The 20,977-nt window shown below is 42.6% G+C and overlaps 1 protein-coding gene across 1 annotated transcript in view; it reads left to right on the forward strand.

Annotated features, from left to right (window-relative positions):
• ece2a (endothelin converting enzyme 2a) overlaps positions 1 to 20,977 on the forward strand; it is a 67,645-nt gene that overhangs the window by 23,774 nt on the left and 22,894 nt on the right. The window contains exon 2 of the mRNA XM_070919615.1: positions 8,555 to 8,838. Within this exon, the coding sequence (XP_070775716.1) occupies positions 8,555 to 8,838 (284 nt within the window). The remainder of the gene's footprint in view (positions 1 to 8,554; positions 8,839 to 20,977) is intronic.

The raw sequence follows: 20,977 nt of genomic DNA on the forward strand, positions 1-20,977 counted from the left end.
GAACGAGTTCCAATCCAAACTATATACTGAATCATTTCGGGGGCTCAGAGTGTTTCAGGCTCCCTGAGTGAGCTGTTGTCATGGTGCCTCGAACTTCAAGCAGCACGCCTGATTCAGACCTCTGATTCAGATTAGACTGTGACACAATGACTCTGCAGAGAGACATGCCATTTCCTCCTGCAGCGATCAATATGCTTGGTCAGCCATAAAGCTCCCACACTGGGCCAGCCTTCGCCTGTAAAACCTGATCCATACTGCATAATCACACCAAGGTCAGGCAATAGAGCCATTTACATATAGACGCAGGCACCTTGAACTGACAAACTCGCCTGCCAGCCAGGCAGAAAATTAACCAGTCAAGTTTGAGCCTCTGTGTGCATGTGTGTGTAAAGTGATTTTGTGTGTGTGTGTGTGTTTGTGGTATAAGGGTAGGGAGAGGAGTGCTTATAGTGTGTGTGTGTGTGTGTGTGTGTGTGTGTGTGTGTGTGTGTGTGTGTGTGTGTGTGTGTGTGTGTGTGTGTGTGTGTGTGTGTGTGTGTGTGTGTGCGTGCGTGCGTGCGTGTGTGTGTGCGTGTGTGTTTTAAAACTTGAGAATACCTGTGCTGTTTCGGCCATTTCATTTTGTCACAGACGTGGTCTTGGTAGGTGGCTAATTGAAAATGCCTTTACTGCTGTTACCTCCTTTTCCCCCTCTACACAATGATGTGTGTGTGTGTGTGTGTGTGTTTGTGTTCTTGTTCACAGCATGTGTCAGACTGTCCACCAACATTACACTCACTGGGACACTGAGATTTGTCTAAGTTCTGGCCTCATTTAAATCTTACCTCACACACAAACTGGCTGAAACCTACAGTTTGTTTGGGCAGTATAATGACATTGCGACGTCTATCTTGTGTTAATTGTCATGAAATCTCTGAATAATCTTTGTCAGCTTGTCTCTTTATGACTTTGTCCAATCTGTACTGTTATACTGTGCTGTGTTTTCCTGCTGAGGTAGTCTGCACTGAATCCTCCTCAGTGTTAGTCGGGGATGTTTGGGGAGTGGAACAAACTAGAGCTGCTTTTTTCTAACTGCATGTCCATACAGTAGATAATGTCGTTGTTTCTGTCTACTGTATGTGTGTGTGTTCGGGTCACCTGTGAGGTGGATTCATTGCAGATTAAAGGGAGCAGAGAAGTGATTCCTGTGAACTTGATTGCGCACACACACATTTACACGCTCACAGTTTCTTGCTGAATCATGACCTTCCTCTCTGCTGCTACACCACTGACTGACTGGCAGATTAAAACACTGCCAGTCAAAGAGAACAAACAGTTCAGTTTGTGGTTATACAAAGACACACACACACACACACACACACACACACACACACACACACACACACACACAAAATCACATACTTTCTTGCTAAATTGCCTGATGGAAAAATAAATATTGGTTCCTCTGCAACTGGCTTGGCATGGCTTTAATGAATATCACGGGGAGTTTGGGGGGGGGGGGGGTTTGATAGACACAGCTGTTAACACAACTGTGCAAGCAAACAGTCGTTTCCCAGTTCACTGTAACTCCTGTAGGTAGTATGACCTGACAAAGGCTGTGACGACATGGAGATTTCCACTGCGGTGGTAAGACGGCACACTATCATACAGTTGGGATACTGGCCTATTGTGAGCAGCCGTGATCAGAGCCTGTGATGTGAGCTCGGTGCTGGTGCTTTTCAATATGACTATGTAAGGTGTCACTTGAAAGGAAAACCCTGAATGACTAAATGGAGGAGGATACTCAATTCAGATGCGTCCATACAGGGCATAGAGTTGCATTCATTTTCCACATAGATGATGTTAAGTGGTTGGTAGCTGGAGAACTTTCACTTGGAGAGGCATGAAACTCTCCTGGTTGAATCATTAGTACAAACGATGAAGAACTGTATTAGAAAATCTGGTATTTTATTAAAGAGACAAATTTACAAGTGTGTACATAAAAACATTAAGTATATAACTTGACTACAACTCCCAAGGTGTGTTTTGGTGAGAAACATCAAGTCAGTTAGCTAAATATTCTGTTATATCAGCTGCTAATGCAGGCGGAAACTAAAGATTACACTTAAAAAAACTCATAATGTAATCTACAGTTTAAATGAATTCACTTTCAGATTATGGGTCCATTTTGGATGAATTTGGCAACCATTCTCCATTTGCTAATCAGCACTAAACACAAAGTACAGCTGAGGCTTGAGTTATTCATCCTGACAGCACCATGAATGTCTGTACAACTTTTCATGGCAGTGGATCCAATAGTTGTTGAGATGTTTCACTTCATTGGGACAGAAACTGTGAGGGAGAGAGAGATGGACATAATAGCTATTAGACGCAGTTAGTTGTCACCGTAGTTACCGATCTACTGTTATTTATCATTTTAAGGGAGGATCAGTTGTTGTTGTTGTTGTTGTTGTTTCTGGAAGTATAACAGGCCACGACATCATCCTTTACAAGGACCTGACCTGCAATGACACACCTGACTCATGCTGTGTGTGTGTGTGTGTGTGTGTGTGTGTGTGTGTGTGTGTGTGTGTGTGTGTGTGTGTGTGTGCGCGCCCCCCCCTACCAGCTCTTCAGTTACACAGCAAGTGCAGATCAAATTGCATCATTTTGGCTCTCTACCACATGCTCTCTCCGTCCGTCTGTCTCTCCCTCTCTCTCTCTCTCTCTCTTTGATTCCCACTCTTACTCACCCCTGTTGCTCTCATCTCGCCCATTTTGTCTGACAGCTGCCCACCCTTCATGTTAGTGCTCTATCTATCGTTCTTGATCTCAGACTTTCACCACAGCACAGTCTGGTTTTCACGGCTGTTGTTTGACCCCACTAAGGACAGAGAGAGGCTTTAAATGCAGCAGTGCTGCAGCTTCCACAGTTGAGGGTTTTTCTTTGAGCAGAGACTGAAGTGTAAAAGCACTCAGGCTTCCAGTTTTCAAAAAATGTTATGTGCAGCAAATGCTTGACTCGTGGTATTGTATGAATTCTGGCAGGGAAGGTAACACGGCATAAATAGTAAGAGGGTGGTGGGTGACTTTCAATAACTGTTAGTTCTGGCTAAAAAGAGAGAAAATATGGCTCTCTCCTCTCTCTGCCATTTACTAAGCCTCCGTTCCTGGTGCCTGTTGGTGTTTTGGATCTGAGAGGAGCTTTAGGCTCCATGCCACAGCAGAGAGGCAGATTCATACAATGGAGTCCTTCCAAAAGTCCTCCATCACTCATACACACACACAGGCTTACACTCTATCAAACAGTCACGCTGTCACAGGCAAACGCTTAATTATTCAGTCACTAATTATCTCCTATACCCGCTTACGTAACTGAGGTTGCTTTTGTGAGTGCGGGGAAGAAGAGACTTGCGAGGAGAACTCGCCGGAAGAGCCGAGCTTTTGAGAGAATTTCATCTGGCCTCGCTGCTGATGCAACTTCTCTGGAGCATCTGAAACTGCTTGAAAACCGTGGAAATAAAGAATATCTATATCTGGTGTAGATGCAAAGATGAGTTCAGATCACCTTGTGCATACAAACACACACACACACTGGAACACACACAGCCATTTTGTGTATTATTCAAATATCCCTTCATCTGATGATGTATGTGCAAGTGCACAATGTGATATAAAGACGCTGGGATGAGGCGAAAGGGTTTGGTGTATATCGAGTGAGAGATTCTCAGCTCCATGGAGACGAGGCTGGGTAGTTCATCCAGTCGTATCTTTTTTTCCTTTGCTTATCCTCTTCCTCCTTTTCTCCTTCATCTCCCCAGTAGTTTGTCCATCCTTCATTTGTTTTTTGTCATACTGTTTATTGACAGAAAAGATCCTTCTTTCTTCTTCTCTCCATTTTATTTTGACCTATTTTACTTTGCTCATTGCTCCTTGTGTCCCCTCTCTCCTCTGGTGTCTTATCTTCCTCCAACCACCTCCCCTTCTTCCTGCCTGAATCCTCTCCACTCTCACTCCTCTGTCTCAGTGTGAGGCCAAACAAGCTGCGAGGCTGTTCCAGTCAGCATAACTCTTAATCTGAAAGTCAGCTGAAATTTTTAAGACAAATCAATAAAGGGGTCAGTACGCTTCAAACAAACAAGGACGCTCACTTCTCAAGCTCTTTTTTGTTTAAAAGGAGTACAACACCATAAATGCCTTCCCGGTGAGACTGTCAGAAAGTTGTCTCCACTTCTACAGTTCATCGCATGTCACCTTTTTCTATAAAACCCTGCCTTCCAATTCAAAATGGCTATATACTTGTATACTTTTGCCTGGTGGTCCTCTGACATGTTGACAAGCATAACCCAAAAAGAGTCCATATAGGTCAAATAAATTAAAGACACATTTGTGTGCATCTATGTGTGTCTGTGATTGTGTGTAAATGTCAACAAATGCTTGTCATTTAAAGGGTAATGCTTAATTAATCAGAGGGACTTAGAGGGAAGATAACAAGAGATAATTGGTTGAAACTAGGCCCAGTGTGACACTGTCTGCTGTCATCATTGTCATGGCGCACACACACAAACAGACACGTGTGCAGGCTTCTTGTGACCTGACATGATCACTCACTGTCAAACTTTATCACACATTGTGCACAAAACTGCACCAACATTAGCTTCACACCTGCGTATATAAAAAATGTTTTTATTTAAAGCGGTTAGGGTTAATGTCTGATTTTCTTTTTGACAGATAACACACCACGTCCACACATTCACCAATACAAGCCCAAGCACTGAGCATACACTTACTTGCAGCCACGTGATTAATGTGCATGCACACACACAATCACACACAAACACTCCACTTTGGCACTTTTCATATGTTGACATTTACAGTAGTTGCAGCTGAACTTTGCAAAGCGTCACCGTGGCATCAGTTTACCTCGGGCTAGCCCGGAGCCTACGGGGGTGGCGGGGCTCAGTGTTTTTGCTAGAGCACATGTGAACATCACCTTTCATCAGCACTGGCCACAGTCCCCATCCTTAATGTGTCTAAACCAATCTGGGATGTGAATGAATAGCCTGCATGCCTCTGACATCATGGAGTTTCCACTGCTGTGCTCGTCTCACCTCAGAGATAGCAGCTTTGATATTTCACACCGTTGGCTCACTTGCAGGGGTTCCCCACCCACCACCCCTCCTGACCATACATGGACTCTGGACAGTCGCTGTTTATGTGGAGGGAGGTCATCTGATAGCCCAAAGGTCAAATCTCTAACAGTTCCTGTTGAGTAAGAGTCAAGGAGCTTGGCTGTAAACTAATGAAATTACTATAAAGGCCCCTAAATCTTAGCCGACATTGTTAGTGTGAGGATGGATCGGCGTTGAGTTCCCAATTAGGATGTGATTGCATCATTTTGGACACATTTTTGGACAAAGTATTGATATAAATGCAGATATTCTGATAAAGCAGCACTTTCTGGATGAAAAACAAGCTTTTGCATTTTATGTAATCCTGAAAGTAAAGCTCTGAGTTTACTTTTACCAATGCACACTCTCCTGTAACACTATCCTATACGCTTGTGCTATAAATGAGGTGAGCACCCATGTAGACAGCCAGCTTGATGATTTAGTGTAGCAAAGTGTTGAATGGAGTTTTTCCTTGTGGAAAATAACAGAAATGTCAGCAGGTGTCAATTACACTTTTAAAAGTCAGATTTTTTTTCTGATAGGAGTTCTGCTAGGCTCTTTGCAATCATCATTTCATCATCATGGACTCTGGATTGAATAATGAAGTAGCTTAATTCTTTAGTTTGGTTGATAAATTGTATTTTTACAACAGTGATCATTTTGTGGCCCTTTTCCTGGTGTTTGCTAAACCAACCATGTACGAGCAGCACAGGAATGCTGCATTATTTCAGTGGATTACCCCTCTGGTGTATCTCCACAGCTGTGAGAGTCACATGTCAAGCTTTTTCTTGAAAATCAAAGGGTTCGTCAGGTCATTCATGCGACCTGATACCATTGTTGGACGGAGCATCTCTGAGCTTGCAGGAAGGAACCACCTCCATGTTTGGCCAACATTCCTTTCTGCGCTAGCAGCTGGTTTACTTCTCCTCCTATCTTAAAAGATCTTGTTTGTGCAGATTGTCCTGTATAAATGGACACATAGACGCAAACATGACTAACATTCAGTTTGCACATGTCACAAGCGGATGACAGATGTTCACCACAGTTTGTTTTTGCCGATTTGTTATGAGTGGTATGATACCTTTTTAAGACCAGGACTCAAATTTTCCATCACACACACACATGCACACTCACACAGCCAGCAGAACAAGGTGATATGACACCTCTAACTTTAGTCTCCCTCGCTGCCGCTCTGGATAATCCAGTTAGGATGCGCTCTCTGGCTATCAGGAGGTTTTAAGCCTCCTCGCTTCCAGCTGGAGGAAAAACAGACTCCAGGCTCCAGACTGGTCTGGACTGGCCTGTTATCCTGAATAAACCTTTGTCACATAAACACATAAGATGCATACACTCTAGGATCTCCCCACACACGCACACAGACCAACATGAATGTAGTGCACCCTGTCAGATCTCTTTTTTAGCAGGGTGTGTGTGTGCAGATAAGTTGGTGAGCGTGTGTGTGTGTATAAAGGTTATAGGTTGCGGGGGGCACCAGCTGATGTCACAGACCCAAAATGAGAGTAGTGTCCTTGATGACAGCCTGGCAACTATAATTGTCGTGACAACCCCTAGGAATCAGCTGTCATGTGACACCCCTTCCTCAGAGCCGAGTGCATGGAAAAAGAAAACACACACGCACACACACATAGCTGTGTCAGCGGGGGGAACCCTTTGGAAACAATGTCTGGTATGCTTTGAGAGGGGGAGTGCAGGAGTGATTTAACCCACTCTGAGAGAACCAAATCTGGGCATGAAACGAGGCCGCAGACCCTCATTTTCACCATGAACTGAAAAGTGGATGTGAAAGGCTCATCCTTGCTTCCATAAAGGATGATGGCAACATTTTTCATGGTGGTTTTTTTACACTTTTATGAGATGGAAGGACTCTTCGGTGTTCCTATAAGCCATATCGTGTTTTTCAGGTTGCCTCTCCTCCATGCAAAATGTCTTTTCCAAAGCCATTGCTCGCTTTTGGCACTTGCAAAGTAAGATTAAAGTTATCTAAAATAACCTGTTGAGCCTGTGTAATTTAACCCCCGACATATTCTCTCATATTCCAGCCATCCATAAAGAACGCGTTCAACTATTTGAGTGTGACAAGCAGCACTGACATATTTCCTCCCTTGTTTTGAAGCCAACGTCACGGGGAGAGCCATCAGGGGACGGCACGGCTCCAGCCCTCTGATGTCTGGAACAAACACACACACACATTTGCGTGCATAAGCAGCTAACACACTATCACTGGTGGAGTGTTTGGAGTGTTTGGCCCAGGGTTCTCTTGCTGTACCATGTTTTAATGTATCTGTGACTGGTGTTGCTTCTCTCCTTGTCACTTTTTATAGTTCCTATCTTGCATCTGTTGCCTTTCAGTTGTCCATGTATGTCTATACGTGTAAATGAATGCCTACTATGAGTGTACAACATAAGGTTTCTACATGTACTGCACACACACACATATACACCTAAATAGGTTCCAAATGTGTTGTTTTGTGTGTGAGGCTGCTAACTGAATCGGCCTTACATGCTCGCACACACACTCATGGCGCTTTTGGAGGCTGGTAATTAGTAGAAGCAGTAAGGTGATAACAAGCGCCAGCCACACGTTTGCAACGGAGGTGTCAATGCCAACGTGCTGCCGGAAGTCACAGCCCCACCTATCACACTCTCTCTCCCCCTACCCAGGCGGATACCCTTAAACACGGATGCACACACACACAGACTTTAATAAGACCATTTCCAAGGCTAACACACATGAACTTCACCTTTACTGAAACAGAATATGTGCATCAAGATAGTGTATATATCACCCCCGTGTCCTCCTCCTACTGCTTCCTTCCCCTTTTGTCTTTTGCCTGTTTCCTCCACCCACTCCTCCTCCTCCATCTACACGATCTGTGAGTCATCTGACCAATAGGTGACATTCAGCAGATTATTTTCATCTTGTCTCGCTACATGAGAGGCTATCTTAACTTTTCTTTTCCTTTTTTTTATTTTATTTCCCTCCTCGGCTTTCATCCGTCTGTCACCTTGCTGACGAGCTACAAGTTGAGACCTTGTTGCTTGTGGCGGAGTTTGTGCAGTCTGAGGTCATGTCAGAATAGGCTGCTCTCCCTGAACACACTTTATATGAGCCCCATATGGTCCTCTGTGCTCGCTGCTCATGATTGAACAGCAGCATGATCAAATAGAGACTGAGTGTGTGTGTGTGTGTGTGCTCGTCTCTGTCTCATCTATCACTTAGGAGAGGTGGTCCCAGTCATAGCACTCTTTGTTGTCATGATAGGAACTTGCCGTTGCTATATTGATCACACCATCTTTTACTCATGCTGAAAAACATATTGGGGAGTCAACAGAGACATATTGGTTTCAGTCTCAGATTTTTTCTCTCTCCTATTTTCCTTCAGGTTGTGGAAACAGCAGTATGAGCGGCGACATGTACAGTGCAGGCTACCACTCCATCACCAACATAGACTACTCCTCAGTGTGCATCAGCACAATGAGTGCCAGGTTCAGTGACAGCCCGGGTATGACCTGGCATCAGATGGACGTGAGCCAGCTCTCCTTCCCCGACGCGTCCTTCGATGTCATTCTAGAGAAGGCCACGCTGGACTCCATCATGGTGGAGGAGAAGACCCCTTGGGAGGTGTCCCCTCAGACCGCCTGTTTCATTCACAAGGCACTCGCAGAGGTATTGTTAAAAATCTGTGAATCCTCACAAGTTTTGAGTATTTCTTGAATTTACAGTTTTATTGGAAATTGTTGCCAAATTTGATTCAATTTTCTGTAAAACATGCGGGATGCCAGGACTTTTAGTGTAACCACACTTGCGTCTCTGTCCTGTTCTGTGTATTTGCCTAATGAAACAAAGATTGCCCAACCTCAACTGTCCAACCTCCAAATACCATTATTATGGTAATGTAAGTCGATCAACTTTTCAGCAGCAGCGCCTAAATGACACCTTACAGCTCAGCTGTGTCGCAGAATTTTAGAATAAGTGTGAACAAAGCAGAGTACAATATCTGTAAATGAAAACTATGCAGACTGTTCAACAAATCAACCAAATACAGAGAGTACAGAGAGGCATTCAGGTGTGCATAAGAAAGCTTCCCACGTTATAACTAAGCATCCAAGAGCAATGATACCGAGCCTCAAACCACCAAAATGACGCGGCGAAATGGCTGCATGTGACACATTTTTCTTTGCTGCCTCTGCATGTGGTACTGATCTCAGGTAAGCAGCATAAAGATGGTCATGTACTCCAATATAACCAGTCGGACATATTAAAAGCACTGTAGTAAAAGATGGCTGCCATTATGTCCACCACAAAGACTTTCAGAGAAATTGTGATTTTACTAAAAATATGACAACACAATCTAACAAGTATAAAATAATAACATAAAACATAAGAAATATCCATTTATGATACATTCATTATGTGCTGTTCTGTTCACTTCATTTACAGTATGGTTAGAAATCCTGGTTTCAGGGCAAACAAATGATGTATTCCTGGAGAGGGGAAAACATCCATCCTTTATCCGCACTTGCTCAACCAACCTATGGTTCATCTGCTAATCCTACTATTGTAGCCCTTACATATTACTGTAGTTCTTCTAAACGGTATTTGGAACAATATCTGGTTAAAAGTAAGATTCAGCAGTGTCCATAACCTGATTCACTTCTATACTACAGGAGTTGGAAGATATTTTTCTTTTGGAAGACTGGCATTATTTTCTTGCATGGTAGTGATACACATAACAAAAAGCCTGCTTGAAATATATACTTTAGATTGGTCCAATTATACCGATCTGTCCTCTGCCTGTCAGTATTGTACAAGCCACGAGAGTCACTACACGCCTACTGTATGATGATTTGAATGCTCTGCCACAATAAGAGTCTATCTGTAAATGACTTCCCTCTGACAGGGAAATCGGTAATAGTGGCACTTTACATTTCCACTCCATCTCCACAGCCCATCAGTTGACTTACATGACGTGGAGTGCCCTTCAGCAGCTGGCTGCAGCGCTAACCACCACTGTGTCAATGACAGTGGTTTGGCCATTAGCCATGCTTGACCTTGAAACACTAAGACGAGAGAACACCGCTATCAGCTGAAGTGGGTGACTCCTGAGCTCTGAATGAGGAAGAATTACTCATGATGTACTCACTGCCTCATTTGGAGCACTGCTAAATGAGTTGTAATTCAAGTTTGTTAGTACAGGTATAGTTTACGGTCAATACACAGACTGAATATATAATTACAATGAATGCGTGGAAAAGGTCAGATTGTGTGAATCATTTTAATGGAAGCAGGTAGCGAGGACTAAGTGTAGCTAATGTTAATACAAATTCAAAATAAAACACTTTCTACCAGATATTTTAAAATTATACATAAATTAAATATTGTATTATATATTGTAGTTGAATATTCCTCTGAAAATGTTGGAGTCAGTAGGCTTCCAGCATATTGTAGTGTTTATGCTGATGATTTGGCATTAAGTGATGTAGTAAATTAGTGACTCAAACTAGTCAATTAATTCATTACAAAATTGAAAGAAAATTGTTAAAATTTTGATAAACACATGCACGTGCGTAAGCTGGTTTCACTCTGATGGACAGTTGGTGGAAACGTGGAAATAAAGGTAGTAATGCACAAACAAAGGCAAGGAAGAAGACTGCAAGCAAGCAAACAGGGATGTAAACAATGCACAGTTTGAGGGGGGGGGTCCTAAATTCCAATTTGTGTCTGTGCTGATCTTGTAAAACGCAATTTGCTGTAACCTCAGCTTTTCACTCAAGTGAGGCAGCGGAGGCACCACGAATAAACGTAAAAACGGTCAGACAGGATTCGCCCAACCCAGCGGCTTAACTTTCCAGAGCCTTGGGATTTTGTGCTTTGTAGTCAGTCGCAGCGCGAATTACATGCTAGTTCGAATTCGTCAACTAGCATTTTTGAGAAAGTGACCGCTTTCATTGATACTGCTTTGTGCACTCACAATACATGTCCCTTTGAAATGAAGGGATTTGTATGATACATTGCATGCATTTATTATTTGGTTCATTCCAACAAACTGTCAATTTGCCCAGAGAGAAGATGATGCCAAAATGTCATCAGACTGAAGTATTCAAAGGATCTTTTGATCACCACAAGTGAACCTGGATTGTAATGCTACGAGCTTAACCAGGGACAAGCTTGACTCAAGAAGTAAATAAATGCATATAATGTGCTGTACATGGGCCAAGTTTTTAAGGACAGCGTCTGACTATAGCAAAACACACACATGCACAAAAAAGTAGACTGTGTCCTGGGTGTTTTCCTCTAGCAGAAGGAAGTATTAAAGAAGGATCATTGAGTGTGTTTGGAGGACAGATGGGAGGATTTGACTTCCCCTCAAAAGAAGTGAAGCTGAACTCACGAAGCAGCCCTGTTTGAAAGCCATTACAGTAAGAGAGTCGAGTTCTTCTCACTCGTCATCACCTGCTTCTCTTCGCACCATCTCTTCTTCTCACTTCTGCCTCTCACTCAGTTTTTCCTCTCATTTCCACTTTCGTTCCTCTCACCTGCTCTGTGCTCGGGGCTGTGTGGAGACGGTAATGTGTGATTGTGTTCATGTTGTCTTTCTGCTGCACTCTCGTCTTTATGTGTGCAAATACTGATGTGTGCATGCGTAATCATAGAGAAGTCGATAGTCCTCTGTGCTGGTATATTTTTGCTCTCTCACTGTGGCTTGTATGGGTACAGCAGTCACGATTCCAGTTTATGTGCGTGTATGTATGTGTGTGATTTGCAGGAATGTGGGAGGTGGGTTCAAAGCCTCCTTTAATTTCTTACAAAAAACAGACAGAGAGAGGAAAGAAAGAGAAGGAAAGAAACAAACAGCTCCGAAGAAGCAGGAAAATGGCCTGAGTGATGAAAAGGGAGGAGATCCCTGAAGAGTCTTTTGCTGAATTCACACACAAGGAAGGAGGGATGGAGGAGGAAGAGAGAAAGAGGAGAGTGTGGAAAGATGACAGCACAGGAGAAAGAGAAATAGAGAAAGAGGGGAAAAAAGAGAGGGAGTGGGAGACGGAAACCGAGACTGACAGAAAGCTAATGAGCAGTGTGCCAGTGTGAGACCGATGGGAAGAAGGTAGCAAAGAAAGAGGGAGAAAGAGGGAGGGGAGGGAAGAGAATGGAGCACACTTTAATCTAAAATCTGCTTTGAGAGTGTTTCCTAACAAAAGCAATCGTGTTGAGGTAAAAACAAAACAAAGAAACATACTGGTGACAATGAACAACCGATGCCACTCCGCATCAAAACATCTCATTTCACGTCTGCGCGATACCAGATACATGTTTCAGTGTGTTAAGACAACAAGGTGCAAATACACAAACCTGCACAGAGCAAACAGATCAAATGCAGCAGAAATCAGAACTCCAAAAACGTCCTCATGCCGTCATGGCTGGCCTCTATCAAGGACACACAAACTGTACATGGAATCATGGTACAATAGCTGTAACAACAAATACAGTTTTATTTTGGTCGCTAACATGCACACATACACACGCACACAAGCAACATCTCACAGTAGAGGCCGTGGTGCACTGAGGTGTGAAATTTATTTCACAGCCTGACATGCTCTGTGAATCACTCTTACTGTTGCTATGGAGACTTTCGTTGGATATCATCTCAGACTAACACTTTTAATTACTAACCTTTTAGTCCTGTTTAAAGAGGTAAACACTAGTCCTTGGGCTTGTTCAAAGAGGTAAGGGCTAGTTTTTCTTAAAATGTTGAAGCCTATCTTTCAGTCCTGTTTAAAGACGTAAATATAAATCTGTGGTTTAACATGATACTTTATTGATGCACGTGGAGATTTTCTGTTTCCTCCTTCACTGGGTGGTCAAAGTGCAGAGTCAGCTGAAGAACTTTGGAGCAGGGCGTTTCTTTTTTTTGCTCAAGGGCACTGAAGGGGAGATTGTTGATAATGCAAGGTCAAGAATTTTAGCCAAGTTTACAAGTTTGGTAATTGTGCATAGTGTCAGTATCCATCCAACAGATGGGGATTTAAAGCAGCTTTTGTGTGTTTTGGAGACTGTACGTGGCTGTTTGAAACGTTTCATAAGCCCAAGGGGTCATGAAAAGTTTCATCGTAAAGTGTTTGGTGGCTAAAGATTAGAATCCTCCACACTACAAGGCAACAGCTGCTGATTGTCTATGGTGGCAGTCAGACTCTTCATGGTCTAGTCACACATGTGTTTGACATGTCAAACTTATAGTGAGAGAAGTCTATTCAGACCACAGCATTATTTTTGTGTAACCCTAACTGGGACTACATGCTTACATCTGGCGCTTTTCAGAAGTGTGAGTTTTGGGGACAGTTTTTGCATCATGCAAAAATCCCCTAGAATACCATTTTATTAGGCATAAAAGTACAAAGAGAGCAACCAGTTACCATTTTAGGACTTCTTTAAATTAAAGTTGAAAATAAAATAGTATTTGAATGCAATTAATTTTACAATTATATTGACATACAGCAATAGATTTGTCTATTTTTTCCCTTTTAACTTTTGTATCCAACTTGCACTACTCTGTCAGTTTTAATTTTTTGTAGTTTGAATGATGTATAAATGTTTCTTGATATAAATGTAAACTATTCACTCTTCGGTTTTTGATGAATTCCTTTTCTCAGAAGCAAAATCAGAAACTGTTTATTACCAAGTAACATACATTACAAGGAATTTGTCATGGTCTGATGGTGCTGACAACAAACATGTAAAAATATAAAGGTAAAAAAATAAGATAAGATAAGAACAAACAGTGCAGTGACCAAAATAAAGTGTCCAGATAAAGTGTCCAGTAGGGGGTGCGTGCGTTAATGTAACGCAGGGGGGACTGGGGTGGTGTACCTTAATATAACGTATAACTTGTGTTTGTGTTGGGGGGTGGGATCAGTGCAAGACTTTGGCCGTGTTCGTCAGAAAACTTTTTGAAAATTTGGCAGTAACAATGTAAGATACATGACAATAGATAGACTGTGTTAGAGACAGAAAGATGAGGGAACAAGGGGAAAGACTCTGATCCAGTGCAGCTCACCATGAACAGTGTACCTGCCTGGATGCATACTGCACGTATGTGTGTCTTTGCTCCGTCTCAGTGGTCTGTTGCTACAACACGCGTTTACAATCAACCGATCAGATTGTGACATAAAATGACAAAGAATACACTGCCAAGTGTGTATGCATGCTAGGTATGCTACTGCTAAAAAATATATACCTGAAACCCATTTTAGAAAATTGGCATTTCACGTTGCCCTCCGTTCACTGGCTTCACAATCTTTTTATTTTCCTCTTTTTAGCTTCTTTCTATTCAAAGAAGTGCAAGCTTGTTTATTGTTGTGCTACATTTTCAAAACATCAGAGCGCAATATATGGATGTGTTTATTATGTCCGTCTTTCACAGTGTGACGTGCAACAAACTTGTAAGATTGTTGTTATCACAAAGTCTATAAGCGCCTAATGATGGTCTCACGACAAGGTCACTGGAGCATCACTTAAGCTTTTTACATCATGCCATAGAAAACCTGTCTTCTAGTCCCCTTCTCTTTTCCTTCTTGGTAGTGTTGCATAATTCAGGGGATACATGCAGCCAAACGGCAGCAGTGGCTGCTCCACTGTTATTATGCCCAGATGATACGAGGAAAAGAGAGAGCTTAGAAAGATGAGCATGCACAGGGAACATGTGAGATTTTATCACAACAAAAAGACCTGTTAAAAACTGGAAAGACATGAGAGAATTTACAAAGTGAAATATTTAGTGATTAGATTCACAAGTCCGATCCTTTACTTTGTAAATTACATACATCTTCTTTTCTGAATGAAATGTTTGAAGTTGGAGATCGAGTCATGCATCCCAAGGAATCCCCACCGCCACTGGGCTAATGTATCTGGAAAACATAAGACTGTCTACCCACCCACCCGTCATGGTGGAGAGGCTCACGTCATGATATCATCCTGAGCTGGTGTAATGCAGAGAGTGAGAGACATTCATTGACATTGATTGGTTGTCCCTGGCTCCTGCTGTGGAGAGTTCTCCCCTGTTCCATTACTGGGAAGCTTGGACGCCTGCCGGGAAGACGGCCCCCGGGGGAACATTCATCACACACACACACACACACACACACACACACACACACACACACACACACACACATACACATATAGATGGAATAACAAGTCATGCACAAACACACAAGCTCTAGTCTTATTTCTCAGAGTTTGTGAAATATTCTTGTAGTGCTCAAATAACACTCACAGTGTGTGTGTGTGTGTGTGTGTGTGTGTGTGTGTGTCTGTCTGTCTGTCTGTCTGTCTGTCTGTCTGTCTGTCTGTCTTTCAGTCTGTGTCTTGATGTCGGCATGTTTTCATTGCTGTTTGAACCTTTTGTGCCAGGATAAAGTGGATTACACCAATCCACTTATTGTCTCTCTCTGTCTCTCGCTTTTCACACTCTCCCTTTTCTATCTCACCTCGTTCCATGTTCTGGTAAAAGGTGGAGCTTAAAAAGAGACTGGAAAATGAAGTGCAATTTGTAGGCTTCCACTTCACTTCTGACATTATTAACATAAGATTCTGTCCAATCTGGACTTCAAGTCCTATTCATGTGTGACTTTTATGCTGTATGTATTTATTTTGCTACATAAAGCATGGACAGAAAGGTCTGAGCTTTCATGGCAACATTGATTCTAATTGAAATGTAAGCATTGTCACTGAAATTGTATCTTTGTCTCGTGTAACGTCTCTCCCTCTGAGCCTCTCTTCAACTCTCCCGCGCTTCTCTCAGTTTGAACATTTCTGTCTTAGTAGATACAAGTTCATTTGGATTCTGCAGGTCTACAGACGTTCAGGGAGGAGGAAGTCGTTAGTCCCAGCAGCCAAAGTGACGGAGTCAGTAAACTTTAAGACCTGATTAATGTTGATAACAGCTGAAGCATATTTTCTTACATCACTGCTTGTGTGTTTGTGTTTATCTACAAGCCTTGTGAGCCCTTTCCTCCCACATCTTTTTAACCATATATGCACACACATGCCGTTGTATTTGTGTATGCATTTATATGTGTGTCCCTAACTGCAGATTTGTATATGCAAGTGTTAATAAGTGTTTATTGCTGTGCATGCATGCTTTTGTATATATTTCTGCATTCTGTGTGCTTACCTCTGTGGTTTGTGTGTGTGAGTGTGTGAGTGTGTGAGGGTGGGTGCTGGCCCGATGAACCCTCTCCTTTCCAGCTCTAGCACAGGGAAAGTAGAGCAGTGGAGCACACGTGAGGGAGAGGGAGCGTGGGTGATTGCAATGCTGGTTGCGCATGTGTAGAGATTCGGGGATGGGATCAAAGATTGGGTGTGCGAGTGCATTTGTGTGTGAGTGCAGAGCACCTTTTTATTTATTTATCTTTTATTTTTTCATACGCGTTTGCTTCTTGTTGTGCTTGTCTGTCCATGCGCCTCTGTGTGGGTTTTTGTTTTGGTGTGTATATATTTATTTTGTGTTTGTGTGTTGTGTGTGTGTGTGTGTGTGTGTGTGTGTGTGTGTGTGTGTGTGTGTGTGTGTGTGTGTGTGTGTGTGTGTGTGTGTGTGTGTGTGTGTGTGTGTGTGTGTGTGTGTGTGTGTGTGTGTGTGTCAGGGGATGGACTTGGAGATGAAAATTTTCACACGGCTCAGGCATGATTCTCTACACGTGCTCAGTCATATATACATTCGCCACTTAAACTAGCAGATGGGGCCTTTGAATTGAATCTGAGAGACAAACACAGATGCACTTCTGGTCTTAGGATGTTTTGTCCCAGTTTCATCCCGAGTCCTGTCTGCACTGTTCACCTCGTGATCGCTCTTTCTATCTGTGGATACTTTTGTTAATCCAGCATTAAGGTTTGTCCCAGCTGTGAATAGGGAAGCCCCCGGAGCCAGACACAATCCCCCTGTTCCCTTTTACACACATTCTCTCCCTCCGCCTCACTCACTCAATCTCGCACACACAAAGACCGTTTCAAGTTTACAGGACTGTCCACACGGACATAACGTGTCCTGTGATGTCCTGACATGGGTTGGCAGATGCAACTGTGTTAAACATGAGTCAGTGCTAAATCTCATAAATCTGACTGCATGCTTTAATGCACACATCTCATGCATTAGTACACACTTGATGCCTTCACATACATGGATTGTCAATCCCGAAGCTCTTTGTCATGTCATCTGTGTACCTGACTGCAGCGTTACACTGTGGAATAAATCGCGGCCAGATTCTTTCCCTCTTTTCACAACACGTACTGTAAAATCTGTACACAGGACAGAGATTATAATGTACAGGGACAGCCCTTTAGTGGTGTGTGTGTGTGTGTGTGTGTGTGTGTGTGTGTGTGAGAGAGAGCAAGCAATAAGCAGATGGAGAGAGACATTTAGAATATGATGGTACATACAGTATGTGCAAAATAATGAGGGATAATGTTTAAGGAGACGAGAGAGGGATGGGATACCGACAACACGATACACTCTGTAGCAGAACAGAAGATGAAAGTGAAGAAAATGACTGTGAAGGCCACTCAGCTATCTTGAAACTAAAGGTATTATTTCCCCACAATATGAAATTAAACATATTTTAAACGCACACACACAAAGTAAAGAAAATTTGTGTGAATTTGTATGACAGAAAGTCATAAAAACACTGAACATACCTGCGCCACAGCAAGGGGCAAGCCCAAATCAAGTAAACATGTGACATGTGCACGCGCATTCACACACACACACTCGCACAGAATGTCCTGCCCAGCTTGCCGTTGCCTAGGCGACCGGTATCGACTACAGAGCACTGTTCCTATGGAAACAACAGATGCCTAAAGGAGGAAGATCATTAATTGGAATAAGAGAATATAGCAGAGAGGGATGAGGAAGACTAGAGACAAGAGACAGTTAGGAGGATAATGAGGGAGAGAAAGTGTAGCTAGAAAAACCTGAAAAGAAAAATCTATATACTTGGAGATAAATCATTACAAAGGTATATTGTAATGTTTTTACTGTCCATTTCTATTTTCAGTTCATCTTTCTGCTAATTGTCACTGTTTATACAGGTGAAATAATTTAAAGCTCAACCTGGTAGGGAGTAAAAAAAATCCATATTTAGGATGTGTGGAAAAGTAGGCCACAGTGAAGTGAAGTGGAGTGGAGAGCACCCCGTGAAGAAGGTTAGCAGCCTACACAAATCTCTCGTGTGTGTGTGTGTGTGTGTGTGTGCGTGTGTGCGTGCGTGCGTGTGTGTGTGTGAGAGAGGGAGAGAGAGAGAGAGAGAGGATGTTTTTATGTTCCTCATCACTGTTATCTGTACACTGCAGTGGTTGTCAACCTCTTCTGTCCGACGTACCCCCACAGATAAATACCCCTTCATCAACACCACATGTGTCGAATGTCAAACTTTTGCTTTAACAGAAAATGTGAACATTATTTGCTTCCTGAAGACACTAATTATTGTAGCGCTATCATAGAAGATTGTGAGGAGTTTCTGTTATTTCATAGATTATTGATGCTTGGTTCTGCCTTTACTTTCATAGTGTTTCTAGTTTTTCAGTTTTAAGTGTAACTGCATCTCTGTTGCTTGTTTGGCCCTGCTACAGTATTCCTCCATCATTTTTCCTGAGTTTAAGAAGTGTTAACAACACTCTAAACGTGCACAAAATAGTGTATATGCATTCACTGAAAGCTATATACACATTTCTATTTACATTTCTGTTTCTATTTTACAGCGTGGCTGTTGCTGCCCACACTGTAAACCTTTCAATGTGTTATTTTGTATTATTTATACAGCGTGCACTGTTTCTCAGTTGGCTGCGGCGTCTGGAACCTTCTTCGATGGGATGCACTCTCCCTCTCTGCCTTCGTCCCTATCTTTCCTCTCTTGTTCTTCGATCACAGAGCGTTAGAATGCAGGAGAATTGATACAGACACTTTTCTCTCATTAAGGCCTTTCAAAGTAAGAGAGGAGGGAGGGAGGGAGGAGAAGGAGGCCCCACTGAAATGCTTTGTTGATCTGTTACTGTTTCGTTCTTATCTAAGTTATCATTCCAGTTGAGGAGAGTTTAGGAGGCCGGGTCCATTGCATCCATGCATTCATTGACACCCCTGTCATCATCATGTTTGTCTCTAATTACACATTATGGAGAATGTCTTCTGTCATGCAGTGCACATTAAAAGATCAAGAACTCAAGCAATCACTCCAGAGAGGGTGGTATAGGCAGCATGGAGGGGAGGTCTGACATAACCGGGTCAATCACAGAACTCAGGGTTTTTTTTCTGTACATCATATGTTTGTTTGGATATCTGGGGAATCCGATACGTGTGAAGCATCATTGTGCATGTAGGAGAAAGCCTCTGTTTGTTTGTGTGTCAGTGCATCGGCATGTGTTCATGCATGTGTTTGGAGGAGCAAGGTGAGCAATGTGTGTGTGTGAGGTGTTCTTGGATAGATAGGACCCAGCCAACTGTGAAAACGGCCTTCCTCCGCACAGCAAATCAATCAAGCCTGCAGTTGGGTCACTTTCTCTCCTCTTCTGCGCTCTATTTTTCTCTCTCTCTCTCTCTCTCCTCTGCCCGAACCTTTCACTGTCCGCCGAAAGCTGGCCCGGGATCGATTGCCGAGCCTTGTGGTCTTCCCGCACTCCGGTCCCACAGCGGACGCGCAGAAGTCTCACAAGAAACAGATATTTCTCTGCTGACAGAGGACCACGCAAAACATAATGCTGGTTCCATCTCAAGTGACCAAAATGACCTCCTCTCTTTTGAGCTAATAGAGCAGAGCAGACAGCTAAGGTAACAGCCATTTGCTGCTTAGAGGAGGGGATGAAGCAGGGAGAGGGCGCTGATTTGGACTCTCGAGGCTTGACCCTCTCGCCAGAAATAGATCTGTTTCCTGCAGGTACAAACAGATCATGTATCTCGTCAATTGTCAGCTGTGGAGTCCTCTTGGCTCTGCTTTTGCTGCTGAAGTAGAATAAACAGACGTTGCAGAAAGATCCTGCAGACCCTGAGCTCAAAGTTGTTGGATGTCTCACTAGTTTTATATGACTTTGTAAAGATTATAATTTCTTACTGTCACATATTGTTAGTTATACAAGTGTGTTGTTTTTCTCAACATAGTTAGATAACATTTCCTGTAGGTGTTTTGTGTGGTTGTTGAGTTCATTTTGATTCAGAGGTTCACTTTCATGTTCCAGGTGTTCCAGAATATATTTTTGGGGGATATTTAAAGGGTGCTCGAACAATTTAGTATAGCATGTTCATGAAGTTAAAGAGAAAAAAGATAAATGGATAGATGGATAGAGAAAGATAAATAATGGTCAAAATAGAAACAACAGAGGCCAAAATATCCTGACTTTTAATCCCATAATGCAACTTGATTGGGTCTTTTTGTCCCTGCCTAGTAAATGCCCTCATCTTTCAAACTCCATGCCCCCAGTTTGTAACGCAGGCTTTTCTTTTGTGTTAGACTGCCCCTGTAAAGATGTTTGAAGACATATAAGAATACTCTGCTTGCGATAATAATTTGTGTCAGAAAGTTCAATTACCTTGTTAAGATTGTTTAAAGTTATTTTTACTCTTTCTCCCACATTGCAAATCCAGAATCTATAAATATGCAAACATTGTTGATTTCAAACGTTGAAATGCTGGACTCAAGATGTCTCCTGCTTCACTGAAAAGCCCAGTTTATGTGCACTGGAGGTTTCATGTTTCTACATCACACTTGTGTAACTATTGAACCATGATTGGCTTCCAAACTAGTTGTGATGTCGTACATACGCCTGT

The sequence above is a fragment of the Enoplosus armatus genome, chromosome 14 (assembly GCF_043641665.1).
Source record: "Enoplosus armatus isolate fEnoArm2 chromosome 14, fEnoArm2.hap1, whole genome shotgun sequence".
Lineage (NCBI taxonomy): Eukaryota > Metazoa > Chordata > Actinopteri > Centrarchiformes > Enoplosidae > Enoplosus > Enoplosus armatus.